Below are 20,939 nucleotides of genomic sequence, written 5' to 3' on the forward strand. Positions count from 1 at the left end.
TTATTACACGTTACTTCTTCTTCTTCTTCCAGCTTATAACTAACTATATTTGCTGCTCTCTTCTCTCAAGTTTTCTTCTATTTCTATATATAGATCTCCGCTTAGCAGCAGCTCTATTCAAAGACTCGATAATCATCGATCACAATCTTCCCTTTGAGCTTGATCTATCGATCTGCAGCAGGTGAGTTATGGAGTTCTTGTTTGATTCTGTCTTTTCCCTTTCCTATATATATATATAAAGATCATATCACCTGCATGTAATGGATCTGATGCTGCGATGTATTTAGATGAAACTCGTATCTTACTACTCTCTATGAGACTATGAACGCCTTCTTGATGATTATATGTTTATAATTACTATTTCTCTACTTCATTCCTCAGTTTTATAGATGCGTATTCCTTTCTCATAAGTTTACTGCCATATCACATATTATGTATGTATCTCTGGTGTGGCGTTTTATGACATTATAAATTTATAATACATGCTAGAAGCCATAATGACAACATATCAATAGATTTTCATTCTTCAATGTGTTCTTACAGCTACTGTTATGCTCCTCTGAAAATATGTGTGTCAATGAAGTCAATTGTTACAGATTCAAGTAAAAGATTAAAGGTTTTACATTTTCAATAATTAGGAACAATTCATTTCTTCATGTTTGGATTTGTGAAATATTTTTGCTAATTTGTAGATCTAGCTAGCGTCTCTATGGTTTATTTTATGAATGTTTTGATGATTGTGAGACCTTTCATCAAGTTACTTATTCAGATAGGGGATTATTAACCTTTTGAAGAGGTTTGGTGGGTTTTACCATATACTTGTGTTGGTTACCCTTAAGAGTCATTTATTTACTTGCCTGTGTGTTGCTGGTCTAGTTTGGTCCGAAACGAATGACATATTGTCACCTGACTTGTTGATTCACTACATTGGCACAACCCCATAGCATTTCATTCATTTTGGGAGAATTGGAATATGGATTGAATAACATAGGGCAGTTTTCAATGTTTCTCCTCTTTTATCCCTTCATTTTTATTACTTAGCATCCAACTTTAGTTTTTCTTTGAATAGTTAAAGTTTACCGATATAGAATTGTTGTGAAAACTGGATATGTCACTAGAAGCAACTTCTTGCATGCAAACAAAGGGGAATTAATGGGATTTAAGGGACAAGAAAATGAGGGAGAAGATGAAAAACCTCAAAACCACTGTGAGAGAATTTCAATGATGGAGGCACTCAATGTTGATGCAGTCTTCCATTGCTTTTAGCCAACATTCTTCTTGTGAAGCTTCTTTTAATGACTTGTGACTCGCAAGAGAATAATCCAAACTCAGTTGAGTCATAAATGTCACTAAGAAATCGGGTCTTTCTTGGAGGACTATCTGAATCAGTTTCTTCATTTGATGTAAAAGTCTTGTGTAGGAGGACAAGATGCACTAGCTTGGGATGCAATTGGATCAACAAATTGTTGACATCCCATGCCTTCAACTTCTTTCCCCCCTTTCAAATCCCAAGTATTTTTATCATCAAAGGTAACATCTTGAGATATAAGAATTTTGTTTGTTGATGGATTCATCAACATTATCACTCTCAACCTTTAGTGCATACTCACTTTTTATCGGAAACATTTAGGAGAAATCTTTTACCTTCTCTCGATCCTCTATCTTTAAACTGTCAAAATCTTTCCACAAGGAGTTTTAATGCAATTGTTTTCTCCGTACCTTGAAATTCTTGCTTCAATGCCACTCAAGCTTCTCGATCTTTTTGACACCGAAAAGGGAATATGGTTTTCCCATGCCTAGTTGAATATAATGTAACACGAATGTGTTTTTCTTTTTGAGATCCTTTTTGAATTTCTTGTATCCTTCATCATCATCATCATGTTCTTTGAGTCTGTCAGCATCAATCACATCCAGATCTAAGGATAAAGAATGTCTCCATTTGACTTATCCAGAATTTATAGAATCTGCCTTCAAAGTCAATAACTTGACTTAGAGAGTACGAGAATAAAGTTGATGCCATTTCAAGGATAAAACACAACCTTTTAATTTGTTGTGATAGCAGATAGCAGATACCAGATTTGTTGGTGCGAAAAATGAAATGCGCGAAAAATAGGAATGCACACTCTAAGACCCGTAATTGCATTTTTTTTTTTTCTGTTTGTTGCATTGCTAAGATAGAAGAGTACTATTTATAGGATACAATAGAGAAATCTAGAACACTGTTCAAATCAATACTTAGACTTTATCATTTAAAGTCATTATGCCACTATCTTCCAACACTTGGAATCAAATTTTTTGTAACTTTTTTTTCTATTTGAGATTTGCTTATAACCTGGGGTGACTGAATTACTACTCAGATAAACATGGCAACATTCTCAAAGACACCATCTCATTGCATGCTCCAAGCTGCTCAAAAGTATCAGAACGCCCGTGCCTCTTTAATTTCACCAATGTCTCTCGGATCATCCTTAAGGAGGAAGAGTGTCTCAAAAAGTTTTGGGCTGAAATCATCTGGAGGGTTCAGAGTTAGTGCAGCTGCATACAAGATCAAGCTGATAACACCAGAAGGTGTCGAACATGAATTTGAGTGCCCTGAAGACGAGTATGTGCTTGATGCTGCCGAAGAAGCAGGAGTTGATGTGCCTTATTCATGCAGAGCCGGTTCCTGTTCTACCTGTGCAGGGAAATTGGAGTCTGGCTCTGTTGACCAATCCGAAGGGTCCTTCCTTGACGACGGCCAGTTGAATCAGGGTTACTTGCTGACATGTATTTCGCACCCAACTTCAGACTGCGTCATTTACACTCACAAGGAAGAAGACCTCTACTGAGTGGAAAAACAAAAACCAGCTGTTGGTTTAGGTTTTGAATAATTTGGCAGATGTGTTTAGAAGTTTATCCTCTTTTCTTTGTTTGTATCACAAATAATTTGGCAGATGTTGTTTAGAAGTTTGTTCTTCAGGTTTCAATTTTAGTTTCATGATTGCCTGTTTGTTAATTTTCATTCCAAAGTTATGTCTTTAACAGTAAACTTTGATTTTTTGGTTGTGGGAATAAGAATAAAGTGGTGGTTGTAATGGGGGGCTGTCCATTTTTAAAAATATATAATACTTTTAGCCAATGCCACTATATAAAGATTGCTCACTTTTCACTTTTTATACAAAGATAGATTTAGTTAAAATATATGTAGAGGAATTGAATTCAAAATTTGTGATCTTGTTTCTTTATATTTATTTGGGATTGAAATATAATGATTAGAGTGAGGTTAAGGAAGAATTAAAAAAATCATGAAAAAAGCATCTTTTGGGTTTTTAAAATGAAGTTAAGATCTGCAAAGGTAATAAGGAACAGGCAGCATCATTTTTTGATTTATATAATAGTGGACGGTAGACCTATTAGGATATAAATAGATTTAATTAATGGAAAATGCAGCATATATTCTTAATTATATTAATATAAGAAGATCTGTAAGTTACAGATTAATTGGGAATCTATATTACTTCAAAACAGCACCAAAATGCACCTTTTTTCTCTGTACATAATTGACTTGAGTAATCAAATCCAACTTTTAAATAAAATAATCTATTACATTTGGGTTAAAAAATGCTCTTGTTTTCTTCTTAGAACCTTTTCATCAACAAAACTGTTACTTACTCTCTTTAAATTAGTAATTAAAAATGTATCTAAATGTTAAATTTAATAAAGATAAAATTGTATATTTTAGGTTGTTTCTTATATAAATCTGTATAAAAACAAAAATTAGGAGAATTTTTAAATCAGCGTTCATATTTCAATTTCGTATTTCTTTCTCTCTCTAGCTTTCGTAGGTGTGGCGGAACTAAGATGAATAAGATTGAAAGTGATTATTTGATTTTATTATATTTTTGAGAAAAGATTAATATTTTATTAATTAAAAAAATGTTGTGAATAAATAAATAGAAATTATTATTAGTTAATTTTAAAATATTTCTTATCCAATTATTAATCAAAATATTTAAAGATATTTTTTTTTATTTTATATATATATATATATATATATATGAGTTAAAATGTTTGATGTTAAATAAACCAATTTTAATAATAATTTTTTAAAATAATTTTTTATTTATTTAAAATATTAAATTACTTCCTATTCTAATTTTAAGAAATTTAAGATATTAAATAATATTATAATAATTTAATCCAAAAAATTTAGTATAACACACTTTTTCTTGTATAATTTTTTATATAATCTCAGAACAAACAAGCTCTTACTCTTTACTGGATGTAACATGGCATGATTAGCCATTTGATTATAAATGACATTTTGTGCCACTTTCAATTTAGTCATCACGATTTCATTCTTCCTCTATTAAATAAATCTCACATCAAATACATCACTTTTTAATTAAAAAATATAATATTAAGAAAAATATTTATTTTACTAATAAGTTAATAACATTCCTCCACCTAAATTGTATTTTTTAAACAAACATTTATTCTGTAAGAAAACGTTGACACGATTTCTGGCCGCAAATGAGGCTATGGGTCACTTACAAACAGCTTGGTTAAAACTCGACTTAAGTTTGATTTTGACAAAATTTGAGTCGAGTTCATATAAATATTTAATCTAAGACTTATCGATTTTTTTCGATCATGATAATAAATAATATTTTCTTTTATCTATTTTAGATTTATCTATTTTAATATTAATATTAAAATCTAAAATAAATATTATTTTTAGTCAAATATTTAAAAATTTAATTTTATTTAAGTTTTTCGAGTAACCTATAAGTAAATAGTCGAGCTCGAACTCAAATTTATAAATTAGTTCGAGTTTGACTAAAACTAATAAAAATTTAATCGAGTGGAGTTGAACAATAATATAAAATTTAAATTCAAAAAATATATAAATTTATTATATTTAGATGTAAGTGGAAACATTTGCTTGCTATATATGAGCTGGCAAACTATATTGATTGATAGATGTTAGCCTGTAATAAATAATACAGAGAGCATCTGAAGCAGCAGCCGGCGGCCGGCGGCAACAGGGAGGAGGAGTGGCCGGAGACCGGTGGCTGGCTCCATAGCTGCAGCCAGCTTCAATCAATGGCTTTCAAGTTCTCCTCTCTTTTCTCCGCCTTTCTTTTTCTTCTCTTTCTATCTGGTAATTCATTCTCCCGACTCTCCTCTGTTTTTCTCTTCATATTTGATAGTTTATATTCCATCATCACCAAACCAGATTCAACTTTGATTCCTTCTTCTTTTAGCATATTTTATGATCAATTGTGTGTGTAAATTGTAATACAATTCGATGATTTTCTTCATGTTTGTAGATTCGGTTGTTCGAATCATCTCCGTTGGCGTTGGAATTAACTACGGTCAGATCGCCAACAATCTCCCATCCCCTTCCCGCGTTGCCGGCCTCCTAAGAACTCTAAACATCACAAGAGTGAAGCTTTACGACGCAGATCCTAATGTACTGAGAGCCTTTGCTAATTCAGATGTAGATTTCGTTCTTGGACTTGGAAATGAATATCTCCAGAATATGACCGATGTGAAGAAAGCACAAGCATGGATTCAACTTCATGTTCAACCCTACATTTCTCGAACCAAAATCACTTGCATTACAGTTGGGAACGAAGTACTCGGTGGTAACGATACTCAGTTACCGCTTTATCTCCTTCCTGCTATGCAAACCGTTTACGACGCCCTTGTTAATCTAGGGCTTAACAAACAAGTATACGTCACGACTGCTCATTCCCTAGCCATATTGGCTAACTCCTTCCCGCCTTCATCAGGTTCTTTCCGGCCAGATCTAGCTGAATACATCCAGCCCATTCTCAGTTTCCATTCACAAGTTGATTCCCCATTTCTCATAAATGCATATCCATTTTTTGCTTACAAGGATAACCCTGATCAAGTTTCCCTTAGTTATGTCCTTTTCCAACCCAACCAAGGGACAGTTGATCCTGTAACCAATTTGCATTATGACAACATGTTGTTTGCACAAATAGATGCAGTTTACTGCGCTATAAGAGCAATGGGGTATACAGATATTCAAGTTAAGATATCTGAAACGGGCTGGCCTTCTAAAGGTGATCAAAATGAGGTTGGAGCTACGGTTCAGAATGCAGGACTATACAACTCCAATTTATTGCGTAGGATACAGGCGAATCAAGCTACACCAGGAAATCCTTCAATCCCAATTGACATATATGTATTTGCACTCTTCAATGAGAATCTAAAGCCCGGTCCAACATCTGAGAGGAATTATGGGCTGTATTACCCAGATGGTACACCTGTTTATGATATAGGATTGCAAGGAACTCTTCCCACATTAATATTTTCAGCTTCCAGTATTAATAATAATAATGTAAGCATGGATCATGAACTAGAATAGGCTCGTTTTTTGTTCTTATACCATAATAATTTGTTTTGAAAACTTGCAGGCACAACTAAGTTTGATCGTTCTGAGTCTTACAATGGTGTGGACGACGATCTTGTTGGGTTAAGCAATTTGAATTCATTTATTGTTCTTGATGATAAGGAAAATCTGAGGGACAGAAAGAGGCAGTGAAATGGCTTTTCAGTTGCTTAAAGATTTTCCCTTTGTTCAAAAGGGAGAGATCATTTAGGTGAGACCAAGAAAGCACCAATATTATTATCTTGTATTATTTATTACACACAAAAGTCCAAGTTGGCTTGTATCCTGCTGAAATTGGAAGCCGCCATAGTTGTCCAAGAAAAATAAAAACTTATTTTTCTTGTCAGCTTCTTCCCCTGTCTATTCCCTGAAAGAGAATTGATTGGATCAGCCTGATCCTATAAGAATCCGAGTTCATTTTCAGTGAATAATCTAATCCTCTATTGTTTTGTATTGTATTGTAGGACTGTGAAGAGAGGTTCCACATATTTGTTTATTTATTTGACCCTCCTAGCTTTGGAGCTACTTCATCCATCAATTGCTGCAATCAGATTAGTTAGTCCTCAATCTTTTATCCTCTGTACTATTATTACATAGTGTATTTTACTTCTTCATAGAAAATAATGGCCTATAGAGAATGGTATACTATATTACAGTGTATTTTACTTCAAATCTTCTTCTTTTTCATAGAAAATAATGACCTTATAGAGAAAGGTGTATTGATTAATTTTGTTTCTCCAGTGATATAATAAATAATAAATTATTCATGTGGGTTATAAATATATATAACATGCTTTCAGTTCAATCATTTCAAGTTTATGTAAAGTTGACGAAAAGGTATTAGGTTTGATTTTTTTTTAGGTCTTCATTTACTTGAGAGAGAAGCATACAATTCCCAATCTTACCTTTTTTGACTTAGTTCTTGCCTAACATGGAAAAGATGATTACTCTGTGTTGTAAATTGATATTTTTTTACAATCTCTAACACAATTTCATTGAAAATTTGATAAATCACATTTTTTTTAATAAAAAAACATTTTCTAAATTATATTTCATCTTTTACTTTATTATAGATCTAGATTGCTTTTTGTAAATTTTGAGAAACAAATAATCATCTTAATTTTTGGAAATGGGCACTGTAATCACTAAAGTTGAATGACATCCCTAACCTTCCCTAATAAAAAGCATTGTCCAACCATATTTTTAGGATGATCAATATTATTGAGATAACCTTTTATTTATTTACATGATAAATGTGTGATATATAAAATATACTAAAGGAAAGAATTTGCCTTCTTCATCCATCATCATCTTTGACAATCTCAATAATATTCACTATAACCCTCTTGGATTTGAACCAAAATTCTGAATCAAGAAATGATCAATGAAGACTGTTTGTTAAAATGTCAGATATTGCTGCTCTGTTATCAAGAAATACCCTTCTCCTCCATTTTAGGGTAAAAGGAAGTGCTCTTCAACAACAACAACAACAACAACAAATCAATAATGAACAAGTAAAATAAGAACACAACCCATGATCATTGATTGATCTTTCTCTCTATACACAACAATAATACATACATACATTCAGCTAGCTGGTAGCAGGTAGGTAAGAGGTGATGATGATGATCTAAGTTGTAAGAAGAAGAAGGAAGAGTCTGAAATATCAAGCAAGAAAGATTTGCATCTTGGACTTGTTTTCCTGTTCAATGACATCCAAAAAAAGAGGATCAACAGTGATAAGACTATCCACCCTCACTTTGAACTTATGATCCCACCACAATACTCTGGCATATCCCTCCAAATCAACCCCCGCTTCTAGAACCATCTCCCGTTTACGAACATCCCCTATGAACCGAGCTGCTTGGTGCGCCAATTCCAGCCCGCTCAGCTTTGCCGGCAGCTTCAGAAGCCGGCACGATCTGGGCGGCTGAGAACCCGCGTCTATCATAGCGGCGCCAAGGAAGGAGCCGGCGTAAGATATGGACATCTCGGCCGAGGAGTGACGAATAGGTACAATGTTAGGGTTGTTGACATGAACAGTGAGGATTACATCGGCATCGAGGTGAGGAAGATTAAGATTGAAGGATTTAAAGTCGATAGATACCAGTTCGAAATCTGGGTCTTTGGGTTTACCCAAGATTATCGCCGTCGCTGCTGTAGCCGAAGCTGCCCCAACAAAGGCTGATAACCAGCTCCATTTTACCTCTCTTTTTTTGTTCATACTCTTTCCCTTCCTTCCTTCCTTCTTCCCCACTCCTCCTTCAGTTTCTTCTTCTAATTGTGGCCCCCCCTGAAACACACGAATATCGACTGTCCACGGAATGGAGGATGCAATAAAAGCCTTGTTTGTTTGTTTTATTTATTTATTAAATCATAATATGTAATTTCAAAACATAGGAAAAGTAAATTCTCCAAACAAACAAGGCTTACCACAGAGTTAGGGATAGAGATTGACTGGTTGAAAAGAGATTGACAGAGAGAGAACTCCTGTTATGTTTGTTTGTCCTCTTCTTTCATTTTTTTTTAAAGTATATAATAAATTGAATCAAAGTTACTCAAACATCACTAAATCCATAAATATTAAATAGCACCATTAATTTATTCCAATAATTCAAAAATAGATTTAGATTTGTTATTAATAGTTAATTTATCCTAATATAAGTATTACATAGTAATTGATCATAACATAAAAATAAAATAGAATAGAAAAAGAATAAAGCATATGATAACTTGGCAAATTCATTAAACTTGGACAGCAAACCACAGGTCCTAATTATTATTGGAACATGTTCAGTGTTTTTTACTTGGAACAAAACAAATAAATTTTAAACTGGTTGATTTGATCAATGACATGTAAGCATGTAATGCATCACCTCAGTTCGCCTCCCTCAGTAGTATTCTTTACATATGGTATTATCATATCCTAACTATCTGGGCCTTTACTATCTGGGAACATTTATTTGTATCTCCACCTTATAAAAACAAATCCCCCCAACATAGTTTTTGAAAAACACACAAATCTCTATCTTCTTCTATCTTGTCTTTATTATTATTCAATCAAATCCTTACAAATGGCTAACCATAGTCAATCAGCATTCATTCTCATGATCTTGGCCATGTTGGTTGCCATTGTCATGTCTGATCACGGGCCAAGTCCAGCACCTTCACCTTTCAATGATTATCGCGGCCCAAGTCTAGCACCTTCATCTTTCCATGATCATCGCGGCCCAAGTCTAGCACCTTCACCTTTTCATGATCATCAGCACCAACCAAGTCCAGCACCACCACCTTCTCATAGTCATGCCCACATCCCACCACTCCCGCACAAACACACTGCTCATTCACCAGCATTAACACCCACCTCAGCACCAGCACAGTCCATTGGCACACCTCACTTCTACCCTAGCTTGTTGCTTTCAACCCTTTTTGCATGTATTGGCCTCATCTGCTTCTTCTTCTTCTAGATCAGCTCACCTGGATTTCCAGAATAATAATTTGATTACTCAAATCTTGGGTTCTTTTGCTTATTGTGCGACACCCCTTGTTTCGTTTGTGTCAGTGTGTGTGTGTTTCCCTTCTAAATTTTTTTGTTATTTATTGTTTGGGTTCATCTACATGTGATACATCTATCTTCCATTATTTTTTTGTTCAAATTTCCAATGAAATATATATAAAGGTGGTATCTTAAGCTTATCCAGAGAGTTTGTGAATGTAGTAAGTATGTCATCATAGATTGGCAATGATATTGAAGCAAGAATGGTCTAAACTTCCCCTCCCTGATAAGAACCAGTTGCCAATGAAGAAGAGTATAGAAAAATCTGAACAATATGTTTGTTCTGAAGATAAATTTATGGAATGACATCAAATCCAATGTAGAAATGAAAAGGATAAATTTATGGAATGACATCAAATCCAATGTAGAAATGAAAAGGATGAATCATGGAAATACATCTTAGGCTTCGCATCTTGCAAAAGATAACACAATCTCATAAACTAGTCAAATTTTAATTCCTCAATAAGCACTACTTTGTTGTTTCTATTTTGAATTGTGAGCTTGTTATGTATGAAAATCATAAACCAACATACTAATCCCAATTCCCATAGATCTGCTTAAGGTTCAAAAAGACAAAAACAAAATCAAGTAATCAAGCCAAAAAACTAGAAATTTGGTGAGAATATAGCTCAAGACACAATTCCAAGATTATATATATTCATAGTGGTCATACCTACAAACCAGCACCACGGCTGATAACAACAGACTATGGACAGCCTCCATATCGTTAGGCTGCAATAATTGTACACGTGGACTGCCAAGAATACAGACTAACGTGAAATAAACAATTAAAAGAGTTACAACTCCTCCTTCAAGGAAGAATGCATATTAACAGTTGGGCAACATTTTCTGATGATCCCTTCTTCACTATGATGATCATGATGAGAGAACTAAATAAAGTTATATTTGAGCTACGTGCTTTGCTATCCAAAATAAACTGTAGTTACCTCAATGAGAGAGACCAAAACTGCTGCCACAAGCCAACAACTGCGAAAAGCACAACCATACTTCTTTTTTCTTTGAGAAAATGTCGATAGGACTAGCAGTTAAACATTAGTTACTGCAAAATCTATTTTCATTTTGCCTCGACATAAGGAGCATTTCTATACAATATAGTAAATAAAAACAACAAAAAAAACTATAGATTCTCTGATGCACAAAAATAAAAAAGAATATCAGCTTCTATAATTGAAGAAATTAGGATACAACATACTTACATCATTCATTTCACTATTCAATTTAAGATCTATATCATTTTGAATTTGAAACTGAGCAAGGATGCTTTCTGCAAGATGATCCGGCACTATACCATTTTTGAGCATTCGATCGTATAACAAGAGGGCATCCTTTATCCTCCCAACCCTACAGTAACCGCGAATTAGAATGCTATAAGCAATCACATCGGGCAATAAATGGTGGTTTAATGCGCTTTGAAAGACAAAAGCAGCTTCATCAACAAGCCCTTTTTTGCATAATCCATCAGTTAGGATGCTGTAGCTAACGATATTAGGGGAGATATTATTTGCAAGCATCTCTTGATGAAGTTCCAAAGCATTCTCCATCTTGTCTAATTTGAGGAACCCATCGATCAAACAACTATACGTGACCACGTTGGGTACCGAACCTGATTCTAGCATTTTGGTAAATAAAAGCAATGCATCCTCTATTCTTTCTTCCTTACATAAAGCATCTATCAATATAGTAAAAGTTATACCATTGGGTTGAACCCGACTACATTTCATCTCTTCATAAACTCTAACCGCTTCCTTTATCATCTTCAATGAGCAATAACCACAGATCACCGTGTTGTATGTCACGATATCGGGTTCTAGTCCATTTTCACCAGCCTGCGTGAAGATTTTCATCGCACTTTCCATATCTGCTACCTTGAAATAAATGTTTATGAGAATATTATATGTGGCAATGTCAGGATCAACTCCATTAATAAACATCATACGATAAACTTGTATTCCGGCTGCAAAATTGTTCTGTTTACTAAATCCATCAATAAGTGTGCAATATGTTACAACATCTGCAGTCACACCCTTCTTCAGCATTTGAAGGAGTAGTTTCAATGCCTCAACAAACCTTTCCTTCTCAATGACCCCTTTAATTAGGGTGGTGTATGTAATTTCGTCGGGAACTACATCATACATAGACATACTAACGTACAGTTTCACAGCATCTTTAATTCGTTTCGATTTGACACAGCCATCTATCAAGATGTTAAAGTTTAGAATATTAGGTTCCAACCCCCTCTTAATTGCATGGTACAAGAACCAAATAGCATTATCAATCTGGCCTCGTTTGGCAAGAGAATTTACAATCACACTGTAAGTGACAACATCGGATGTATGTTCTTCCCGGATCAAATTCTCGAGTAAACTCATTCCAAATCTTACGTTTCCAGATTTCCAAGTGCCGCAAGTGAGAGTATTATACGTGAAAGCTGTCGGTTCAATACCAAGCTTCACGATCTGACCAAAAACACTGAAGGCATGGAGAATCTGGCCATTTTGGCACATCCCATTTATGAGGATGTTACAAGTAACAATACTAGGACTTACTCCCTCTTTCAAGATTCTATTATACACATTGACAGCCCTTCCCATGTCCCTTCTTTTCACATATCCATTCACCATCAAGCTAAAAACTACAACGTCCAATTTGATGCCTTTATCTAATGCTGCTGAGAAAAGATGATATGCTTCTTCTAACTTCTTTGCTTTAAAGTGACCGTCTATGAGAATGCTATAGATAATTAAGTCAGGAACCAGACCTATTCCCACCATAACCTTGTAGAGCTTCATAGCTTCATCCAATTCCTTCTCTTTACAATGAGCATTGATCAAAGTTCCAAAAGACACTAAACTCAATTTCGGACCCACCTTTAGAATCAACGAAAGAAAATCTGAAGCAGCTCGAACATTATTATCTTGGCAAAGTTTTTTCATTATCCTGTTACAAGCAATAACATTGGGAAAAAATCCCTTAGCAATCATCATCTCATGAAACTTCAAACACATTTCAATGTCTCTCTTCCTTAGAAGAGTATCCATTACGAAATCATACACATCAATACCTTCACTAAGCTTTTGCTCTCGTCCGTTTCTCAATTCAGCACAGATGTCCAAAACAACATCCATCCTCTTCGTGTCAATTAAAGAAGCCAAGATGGTTGATAGAGCATATGGTGACAAACGAATGTGATTTTTGGACATTTTAAGAAATGTCTGGACTGAACTATCGATCATCCCGGCTCTCGCGTAGTTCTCCACCACAAAACTATAAACAGTACTAGGATTTGAACCATAAACCAAAAAAGTGTCGTGCAAAATGTCAAAAATATTGGCGTTCCCAAACTTTCCAACCATATTTTGGAAAACCAGCCTGGCGGGCTCGAACTTTCTCTCCCTAAGCAAGACATGAATATGAGAGCAAAATGACTGTAATGAATGCTCATACCCTAAACAACTCTGGAAGAACCGAATCGCCAAATAGGGATTTGAACAAAGATGATGAGGCTGCATATTGGAAAGCGAATGTTGTACAATTTTGGGTCCCAATCTGTAATGGAATAACAACACAAATTACATACAAAATCCACAAATAAAGTGGGCGATCAACAATAAAAAAAATGTAAGAAATTTCATATAGATAAGAATGCTTTTAACTTCTAGGCAAACTCAATTCCATCGCCATCAAACTAACTTCATTTGAGTCCTTATAACTAGTTAATTGTACATAGTTTTGATGTCTTTCAGAGGTGAATTCGGAGTAAGATTCTCAAGAAGATTGTGAAAAACAAGGTTGTCCATGTAACCTTAGAATCTATTTCCTTCAATTTCTAGAAAGTACACATATCATTTTCAAACTTTGGGATTAGAGCCCTGTTACCAAGTTACATGTTATCTGAACTCGATGCCTAAGCTATTTGGAAATGTAAACGAAGTCAAGACAAAGGGCTGAATCATAAATTAGAATAGCATTAAGAAGGATGGTTAATGACATTATTAAAATGAATGAAAACATAGCATTTGACATAGACATGGAAGAATAGGAATCAGTGGAAACTAACCCGCGCTTGTCGAAGGCAGCAGCAGCAACAACTGGAGAGTATAATTTGGGACGGGAAGAAGAGTGGAAAGATTTGGTAGTAATGACATGATTGGACGCGTTGCAGGAGAAAAATCTTGCAAACTTGACAGCCCAAGTCTTCTTCTTCTTCATCACTCCTTCTCTTTATAGGGTTAGATTTTATTTAGGTCGCGAACAAATAGACGCGCCCAGACCGAAGATAATGAGACCCAAATTGGAGAGCGAAAGTGGGTTTAATTAAAAGGTCGAGATTTTGATGGTGAATTTGGTCTAGTAGGGTTTTGTGAAGGTAAGAAGAGTAAAGGAAGCGAAAAGATAGTATGGGCTTGAAGAGGAAAGGAAGTGCATTGAATGATAGAGAACAAATAGAGGGAGCAGCCATTCTTTGATTGAATGCCTCAACTCAACTCAACTCAAGTATACAACTTTAGGGAAGTTCCATCGAGGAGGAGGAGCGCGATTCCTTCAGAGGGAGCGAGGGTTTAACTTTGGGCGCCAATATCATCGCCTCCCTCCCTAGTCCTTCCTTACTCTATTTCGATTCCTGCTTTAGATTTAGGGCCTTCTTACAAAAACCTGTTAAACCCATTTCAATAGGATTTTCATTTTTTATCAAATCGGTCAAGTTCGGTTTGTAGATTTCAAGATCAACCCTACAAACCGAAACCTATCAACTGAACTTATGATCGATTTGATAATCCTATTGAAATGAGTTTTAACGTATAATATTATTAATTATATATTATAAAATAAAATATATAATATTATATTTATTTCCTTATAATACGAATTAATTTTTTCTCACCCTATATAATAATATATATTCTATCCTATATAATAATATATATATTCTATTTCACTTTAAATATTATATAATAATATATATTATTTATTTTTTTCTATATTATATATAATATAACAATATTTTTTTTCTTTAAATTATATATATAATATAATAATATATTATTTTTTCCTCCTTCATAGCATTTTATATCAATAACTCTAATTATATTATAGCCACATTTTCATTTTTAATATTTTAAATTTTTTATCATAAATTCAATCATAACCTAATGGTAAAAATTATTTTTTTGTTTTTTTAGGTTACATTTTAATGCTTTTAAATTAATTTTTTATTTATTTATTCTTATATTCATCTTCATAATCTCTTCTCATTTTAAAATATTTATCATTTTATTTATTTATTATAGAAACATCATATATAATATATCACAAATATAATCAAAAGACTTTAAAATCACCAAAAACATATCAATATGATCAATAATCTAATTATATATTTAATTTGTATATTTAATATGTTTTTGATAAAATGTACAACTATAATATTTATTTTAATTTTGAGGACCATAAAATTTGAATTTATATTGAACCTTCCAACTCTTTAGTGCCGATAAATAATATCATTAATTTAAAGACTTTGTAAAACTATCCAAAATATGAAATTGTTAGTCTAGTTTATTGCCATGTTTAATAAATAAAAATTCTTAATATAATACATCTGTATTTAAAAATTATACTAATTAGGTTACCAAATCTTATTCATAATATTATATATATTTAATCTAATTTAATAAATTTTTCAATGAATAAACTGATTAAACACCAAATTGAATTTTGAACGGTTCAAATTGAACCAATCAAATCAACTGTTTCATATTTAATAAACCGTTTATATGTATATTTAGGTTAATTTAGTTTTATTTTGAGCAAACTTGTTAAAATGAAGAATTTATTTAAAATTGTTAGACATTAATCGTAAAATTAGAGAATTTTTATATATATAATGATGCTTAATTTTTAAAGTGTCCGAATTGTCGGGTCGAGAGCTGTGATTAATTTGAATATATGTGAGAGTAAATGGATACTTGAGTCGGATTGTGGGTTGACCCGCACATAAACTTAAAACGGTTAAAAATAAAATTAAAAATACTATAGGTATGGTTCATAACAAAACAAGTACAACCTTTTAACCAACTAGGCTAATAACACTTTATATTTTAAATTCAACCCAAAATTTGATAAACGTGTGACATTTTAACAATATAAGTTTAACTTTTTAATTAACTAATCTATATATATAACGATGCTTAATTTTTAAAGTGTCCAGATTGTCGGGTCGAGAGCTGTGGTTAATTTGGATACATGTGAGAGTAAATGAATACTTGAGTCGGATTGTGGGTTGACCCGCCCATAAAAATTTTACCGTAATATTTTTTTCACAGTTTTTTATATTATTACTCGTGCACGTGATACATGCTAGTTTCTTTAATAATTTAAAGAGTTCATTTATTTGTATAAGTAATATTATTTTGTTGAATATATAAGAATAAAATCATAAATAATGTAAAATCTTATAAAATTTTAAATATTTTATAAATATTATTAGTTCAAAATCGCAAATATTTAACTAGTTGAAGAGTTTATTAGTTTACTTATAATCATAATCTTTAACTTCTTTATATCCTTATATCCTATATATTAAGCTAAAATTGACAATTATACTAACAGAAACAAACAAAAAATATTAAAATTGACTATTGACAATTCTTGATCAATACTATTTTGTTTATAATTGGTTTTTATTGGAAGTGGGAGTTAGAATAAAAATAAATTAAATTTAGATATATTTTTACTAATTCAAAGTATTTAAAAATAAAATTAAAGAATGAGGAGTGATGGTGACAGGAGAGCGAGTAGTTGAAGTTTTCAATGAAGAAGACGAAAGTGAGAAACGCGTGGAACCCTAAACTATAAAATAGTAGATCATTTTGCAGCATACAGAAAATATAATGGCAGAAAGAGATGATAATTATCAAGAATTACAAGTTGGGTTTCGTTTCTACCCAACTGAAGAAGAGTTAGTCTCATTCTATCTTCATAACAAGCTCCTCCATCAAACCACGCCTCAAATTGATAGCCTCATTCCTCTCATTGACATCTACTCCATTCAACCGTCTCGTCTTCCCAGTCTGGCTGGGGAGTTGTGTCCTAAGGATACAGAGCAATGGTTTTTCTTCACGGCCAGGCAAGAAAGAGAAGCCCGCGGCGGCAGGTCTAACCGGACCACCTCCTCCGGTTACTGGAAGGCCACGGGCTCACCTTCCCATGTCTACTCAGCCGATAACAGAGTAATTGGTGTGAAGAGGACAATGGTGTTCTACAAAGGCAGGGCACCGACTGGAACTAAAACCAAGTGGAAAATGAACGAATATAAAGCCATTTTGAATGAACAGAATCAGGATGAAACAACTCATGATCATAATTCATCCAATTCCATAATCCCAAAGGTTGGTTAACCATTTTATTTAATTACTTTATTCATTCATTCATTCATTGTTACTAAATAGACCCACAACCGTATTTCATTTGCAGTTGCGGCATGAGCTATGCCTGTGCAGAGTTTACATCGTGTCGGGAACCGGTCGTGCTTTCGACCGGAGGCCAGCAGCAGGAGTGTTGCCCTAGAACATAGAACAAGAAGAAGAAGAAGAATTGACCAAAAACATATGGTCAACACCTCATAGTCTTATAGTCTCTCTGGATCAAAAGGAGCACTTTAATTATCCCTATTATAGTATTATTCCTAAAGTTAAAAAAAATATGAATTTATTTTAGGTATGTTTATGATTATGTTTTGTGTAATTTTCAATTTTTTAAAATTTGTTTAAACCATGTTTTTGTATATTTTAATTACAATTTGATGAAGTACAATCATATTTGGTAATGTTCTTCTGTTATTTAACTCATTTCACCCCTTTTATTTCATTAATCAAAATAAAATACTATTTATTTTTATTTTATTTATATCTATAAATATCTTTTAAATATTTTTACTAAAATAAATTATTACCACTTTAAAATTATCATTAATCATTATATATTTGTTATTCAAATACTCCAAATTTGATGGTTATATTGTCCCAACATTCCAGATTATATTTTTGACAGAATTTAATGTTTTGTTGAAAAAAATAAAAATAAAGAGAGAAGAATATACCATTTACTAGCTATTAATGTTTGTGCCCACCATAAAATATGTAATATTTATTATGTTTAAGATTATAAGGTTGTTAAATTTTCTCAGCTATGCTCTTGATATTTGTGAGCCAAGTAGATATAATTTTTTTAATCCACCTCAAAACTTTCTGTGGCTATCAAGTTAGAGAATCGTTGAAACAAAGTCTCCCTATCTAACGTACTCGACAACAACATTTTATAATTTAATATATATTTATATTTATTTATATTATATAAAAAATAATAAAATATTATTCCATCTTGAACATGACAGTGAGATAATTCTAGTTTTCATTTAATTCCAAAGAAAAAATAAAAAATATTTTGAAATTATTATTATTTAATAAGATTTATATAAATAACTTGGAAAACCCTTTTGGTTCGGTGACAAATGTGATGTTTTAAAATTTTAATATCGGTTTATGTGTTATTTTTTTTTTTAAAATAAAGATTGTTTTAAAAGATTTAAATAATTCATAATAATTTTTAAAATTAATTATAAAAATAATTAATTTTTTATTCAAATTTAAATAATTCGGAGATGTGCGGTAATCAAATCACAATTTGATGTTGTTTTAAATTAATTAAAAATAATTAATTTAGAAGATTGTTTCTTTGAAACATAGTCACCAATTGATTTTTGAAAAATTAATAAAAATGACATACGTGTATAAACGTATTTTTAGCCAGAGTTTCTTTTAGTTCATAGTTTGGTGATACTTGAGAAAGGGCTTTCGCGCTTCATCATTCGTACCCGGTTTGAAAACAATCTCTACTTATAAATTTGACTTTTGAAAATCGACTGTATACTGCTTTATTTTAACCGATTATTCTTCTGTTCCTAATTAAGCATGCATAAGTTTGTGTGTATTTAAAAAATTGTAACAACAATTATTTAAATGCTGGTACATGTTGCTGATGATAACTTATAGAGGAAAATACCCAAAGAACACTAGTTTAAAAGGTATTAAGGTTTAAAAATAAATCCTAAATGAGCCTTTGTCAAAATATATTTTGGTGGAAATATCCCAAAAATATTTTGAAATCATTTTTTAATTTTTCAGAATTTTTAAAAAATGGTTTGAGATTCCAAAATTAAAATAAAAAATGAAATTTTAAAAAAGGAACCAAACAGGCCTTAGGACCGGTGTCATAGTTCCTAGGTTCGTTTTATCGGTTGGGGGCTAAGAGCCATCGGTCCTAAGTCAAAAACCCCTCGGTCCGGGTTTGGGATTCTCAGTCGGGGTGCTAAGACATCTCGGTCCTAGGCTAGAATTCTCGGTTGGGTGCTAGAATTCTCGGTCGAACACCTCGGTCTTGGGTGGAAGCCATCGGTCTTGGGTTCGGGAGTTATCGGTCGAGTGTAGTAGTTGCCATAAACTCCGCCTCACATGAAGATGACGCAACAATTCACTGCTTCTGAGATTGTCATGTGATCAAATTCCCGTTGAGAAAAAACATCATCCCTTTAGTGATTTTTCTATCGTCTATGTCACCGACTATGTCGTTAGTAAAACTAACGAGTTCTTCAACTTCTCGTTCTCTTCTTAACTGAATCTCATAGCTCGTCATTCCCTTCACATAACAAATAATGTGTTTTACTACTTGTTCGTGTAGAGTGGTAGGCTATTTCATATATCGACTCACTATGTCAACTACATAGAAATATCGGTCGAATGTGCGTCAAGTACCTAAGACACCCGATGATACGCCTACACTCATTCAAATCTACTAAGCATCCTTCCACATCCTTTTTGAGTGGCTGCTTTACTTCCATCGGATATTTTTTCGGGTTGCAATACTTCATTGCGAACTATTTTAACACCTTCTTGGCATAAGATGCATGTTTTACTTTGATGTTGTCTTTCTTCTGGCCCACCTCGATACCAAGATAGTACGAGAGTCGCTCGAGATCACTCATCTTGAACTCCTTCAACATCTGTTTTTTGAACTCATCAACGCCCTTGATGCTTGATCTTGTCACGATCAGGTCGTCGATATATACACCAATAGTGAGTACTTCTTCTCCATGGTTTCTCATGTACATAGCTTACTCATGAGAATATTTCACGAAGCTGAGAATCATCATTCTCTTATTGAGGTAAGTGTTCCACACCCTTGGTGCTTGTCGTAGTCCGTAGAGAGCTTTGTATAACTTGTACACATTGTGCTTTTCATTTTTTATGATGAAGCCTTCAGGTTGAGCGACATAGACTCTTCTTCGATGTTAGCATTGAAAACGCGGATTTGACATCCAAGTTGTGGATCTTCCATCCACGGTGAGCTGCAATGGAAAGAATTAACCTAATTGTGTCAAGTTTCGCCATCGGTGCAAAGGTTTCCTCGAAGTTAACACTTTGCTTGTACATGTAGTCTTTCGCTACCAATCTCTCTTTGTGTTTGAGGATGTTGCCTTCACTATCTCTTTTCAACTTGAAAACTCACTTTAACCCAATGGTCTTGTGACTGGGTGGTAAGTCGGTGAACTCCCATGTCTTGTTCTTCCTAATGGACTTGAACTCTTTCTTTATGGCCTTATACCATGGCTCTTCGGCTTCTTCCTCGTAATATATTGTTGACTTGTCGGTGGTGAGCAACAACAATTCATCACGATCCATCTCTATCAGTGGTGCCTTCGCATAGACATCTCATAGGATTCTGAACTCCACAGAATTTTGTACGAGCTTGTTGTCATTGCACCACCCCACTTTTTCTCCTCATTGAACACGACATCTCTACTCACACGAATTTTCCTGCAAGCTGGATCAAGAAACCTGTGTGCCCTGCTTCTGTCTTCAAATTTCACATTTCTGGTGATCTTTTCATCGAGCTCATTGAGCT

General features: G+C 33.3%; 6 protein-coding genes across 8 annotated transcripts; 4 read left to right on the forward strand and 2 right to left on the reverse strand.

Moving 5' to 3' along the window:
• The first annotated feature begins 24 nt into the window (after positions 1–24).
• Positions 25–3,074, forward strand: LOC124927002 (ferredoxin-like). Its single transcript, XM_047467336.1, has 2 exons — positions 25–181; positions 2,358–3,074. The coding sequence occupies exon 2, from the start codon at positions 2,364–2,366 to the stop codon at positions 2,826–2,828; it is 465 nt and encodes a 154-aa protein (XP_047323292.1). The 5' UTR covers positions 25–181; positions 2,358–2,363; the 3' UTR covers positions 2,829–3,074.
• Positions 3,075–4,959: 1,885 nt separating this feature from the next.
• On the forward strand, positions 4,960–7,832 carry LOC124926252 (glucan endo-1,3-beta-glucosidase 14-like). Of its 2 annotated transcripts, XM_047466448.1 has the most exons (5): positions 4,960–5,143; positions 5,313–6,352; positions 6,429–6,614; positions 6,868–6,958; positions 7,814–7,832. In XM_047466448.1, exons 1-3 carry the CDS (start codon positions 5,086–5,088, stop codon positions 6,489–6,491), a joined length of 1,161 nt encoding a protein of 386 aa, XP_047322404.1. In that variant the 5' UTR covers positions 4,960–5,085; the 3' UTR covers positions 6,492–6,614; positions 6,868–6,958; positions 7,814–7,832. The 2 variants fall into 2 exon arrangements, with proteins under 2 accessions (XP_047322404.1, XP_047322403.1); XM_047466447.1 differs by lacking the exon at positions 7,814–7,832 and having other exon boundaries at positions 6,868–7,170.
• Positions 7,833–7,884: 52 nt separating this feature from the next.
• Positions 7,885–8,721, reverse strand: LOC124926254. Its single transcript, XM_047466449.1, has one exon. The coding sequence runs from the start codon at positions 8,625–8,627 to the stop codon at positions 8,070–8,072; it is 558 nt and encodes a 185-aa protein (XP_047322405.1). The 5' UTR covers positions 8,628–8,721; the 3' UTR covers positions 7,885–8,069.
• A 756-nt stretch (positions 8,722–9,477) lies between these two features.
• On the forward strand, positions 9,478–9,870 carry LOC124925033 (forkhead box protein L2-like). The gene has a single exon (XM_047465010.1). It carries the CDS (start codon positions 9,478–9,480, stop codon positions 9,868–9,870), a length of 393 nt encoding a protein of 130 aa, XP_047320966.1.
• Positions 9,871–10,947: 1,077 nt separating this feature from the next.
• Positions 10,948–14,678, reverse strand: LOC124925809 (putative pentatricopeptide repeat-containing protein At1g31840). 2 transcript variants are annotated; one of them, XM_047465917.1, is made up of 3 exons: positions 14,038–14,678; positions 11,166–13,526; positions 10,948–11,062 (listed from the first exon to the last, which is right to left on the reverse strand). In XM_047465917.1, exons 1-3 carry the CDS (start codon positions 14,187–14,189, stop codon positions 11,035–11,037), a joined length of 2,541 nt encoding a protein of 846 aa, XP_047321873.1. In that variant the 5' UTR covers positions 14,190–14,678; the 3' UTR covers positions 10,948–11,034. The 2 variants fall into 2 exon arrangements, with proteins under 2 accessions (XP_047321873.1, XP_047321872.1); XM_047465916.1 differs by having other exon boundaries at positions 10,948–13,526; positions 14,038–14,677.
• Positions 14,679–16,868: 2,190 nt separating this feature from the next.
• LOC124925810 (NAC domain-containing protein 90-like) lies at positions 16,869–17,742 on the forward strand. Its single transcript, XM_047465918.1, has 2 exons — positions 16,869–17,368; positions 17,454–17,742. Exons 1-2 carry the CDS (start codon positions 16,871–16,873, stop codon positions 17,544–17,546), a joined length of 591 nt encoding a protein of 196 aa, XP_047321874.1. The 5' UTR covers positions 16,869–16,870; the 3' UTR covers positions 17,547–17,742.
• Positions 17,743–20,939: the final 3,197 nt, after the last annotated feature.

Source organism: Impatiens glandulifera, chromosome 2, assembly GCF_907164915.1.
Source record: "Impatiens glandulifera chromosome 2, dImpGla2.1, whole genome shotgun sequence".
NCBI classification, from domain to species: domain Eukaryota; kingdom Viridiplantae; phylum Streptophyta; class Magnoliopsida; order Ericales; family Balsaminaceae; genus Impatiens; species Impatiens glandulifera.

What these genes read in the sequence shown, in the direction of transcription:
- LOC124927002 (XM_047467336.1), top strand. Translation starts at nt 2,364, where the DNA reads ATGGCAACATTCTCAAAGACACCATCTCATTGCATGCTCCAAGCTGCT.
- LOC124926252 (XM_047466448.1), top strand. Translation starts at nt 5,086, where the DNA reads ATGGCTTTCAAGTTCTCCTCTCTTTTCTCCGCCTTTCTTTTTCTTCTC. An exon ending in TTTTCTTCTCTTTCTATCTG is followed by an intron (nt 5,144 to 5,312) that starts GTAATTCATTCT and finishes TCATGTTTGTAG; the next exon opens with ATTCGGTTGTTCGAATCATC. An exon ending in CCAGTATTAATAATAATAAT is followed by an intron (nt 6,353 to 6,428) that starts GTAAGCATGGAT and finishes GAAAACTTGCAG; the next exon opens with GCACAACTAAGTTTGATCGT.
- LOC124926254 (XM_047466449.1), bottom strand. Translation starts at nt 8,627, where the DNA reads ATGAACAAAAAAAGAGAGGTAAAATGGAGCTGGTTATCAGCCTTTGTT.
- LOC124925033 (XM_047465010.1), top strand. Translation starts at nt 9,478, where the DNA reads ATGGCTAACCATAGTCAATCAGCATTCATTCTCATGATCTTGGCCATG.
- LOC124925809 (XM_047465916.1), bottom strand. Translation starts at nt 14,189, where the DNA reads ATGAAGAAGAAGAAGACTTGGGCTGTCAAGTTTGCAAGATTTTTCTCC. An exon ending in GCTGCCTTCGACAAGCGCGG is followed by an intron (nt 13,527 to 14,037) that starts GTTAGTTTCCAC and finishes ATTCCATTACAG; the next exon opens with ATTGGGACCCAAAATTGTAC.
- LOC124925810 (XM_047465918.1), top strand. Translation starts at nt 16,871, where the DNA reads ATGGCAGAAAGAGATGATAATTATCAAGAATTACAAGTTGGGTTTCGT. An exon ending in CCAATTCCATAATCCCAAAG is followed by an intron (nt 17,369 to 17,453) that starts GTTGGTTAACCA and finishes TTTCATTTGCAG; the next exon opens with TTGCGGCATGAGCTATGCCT.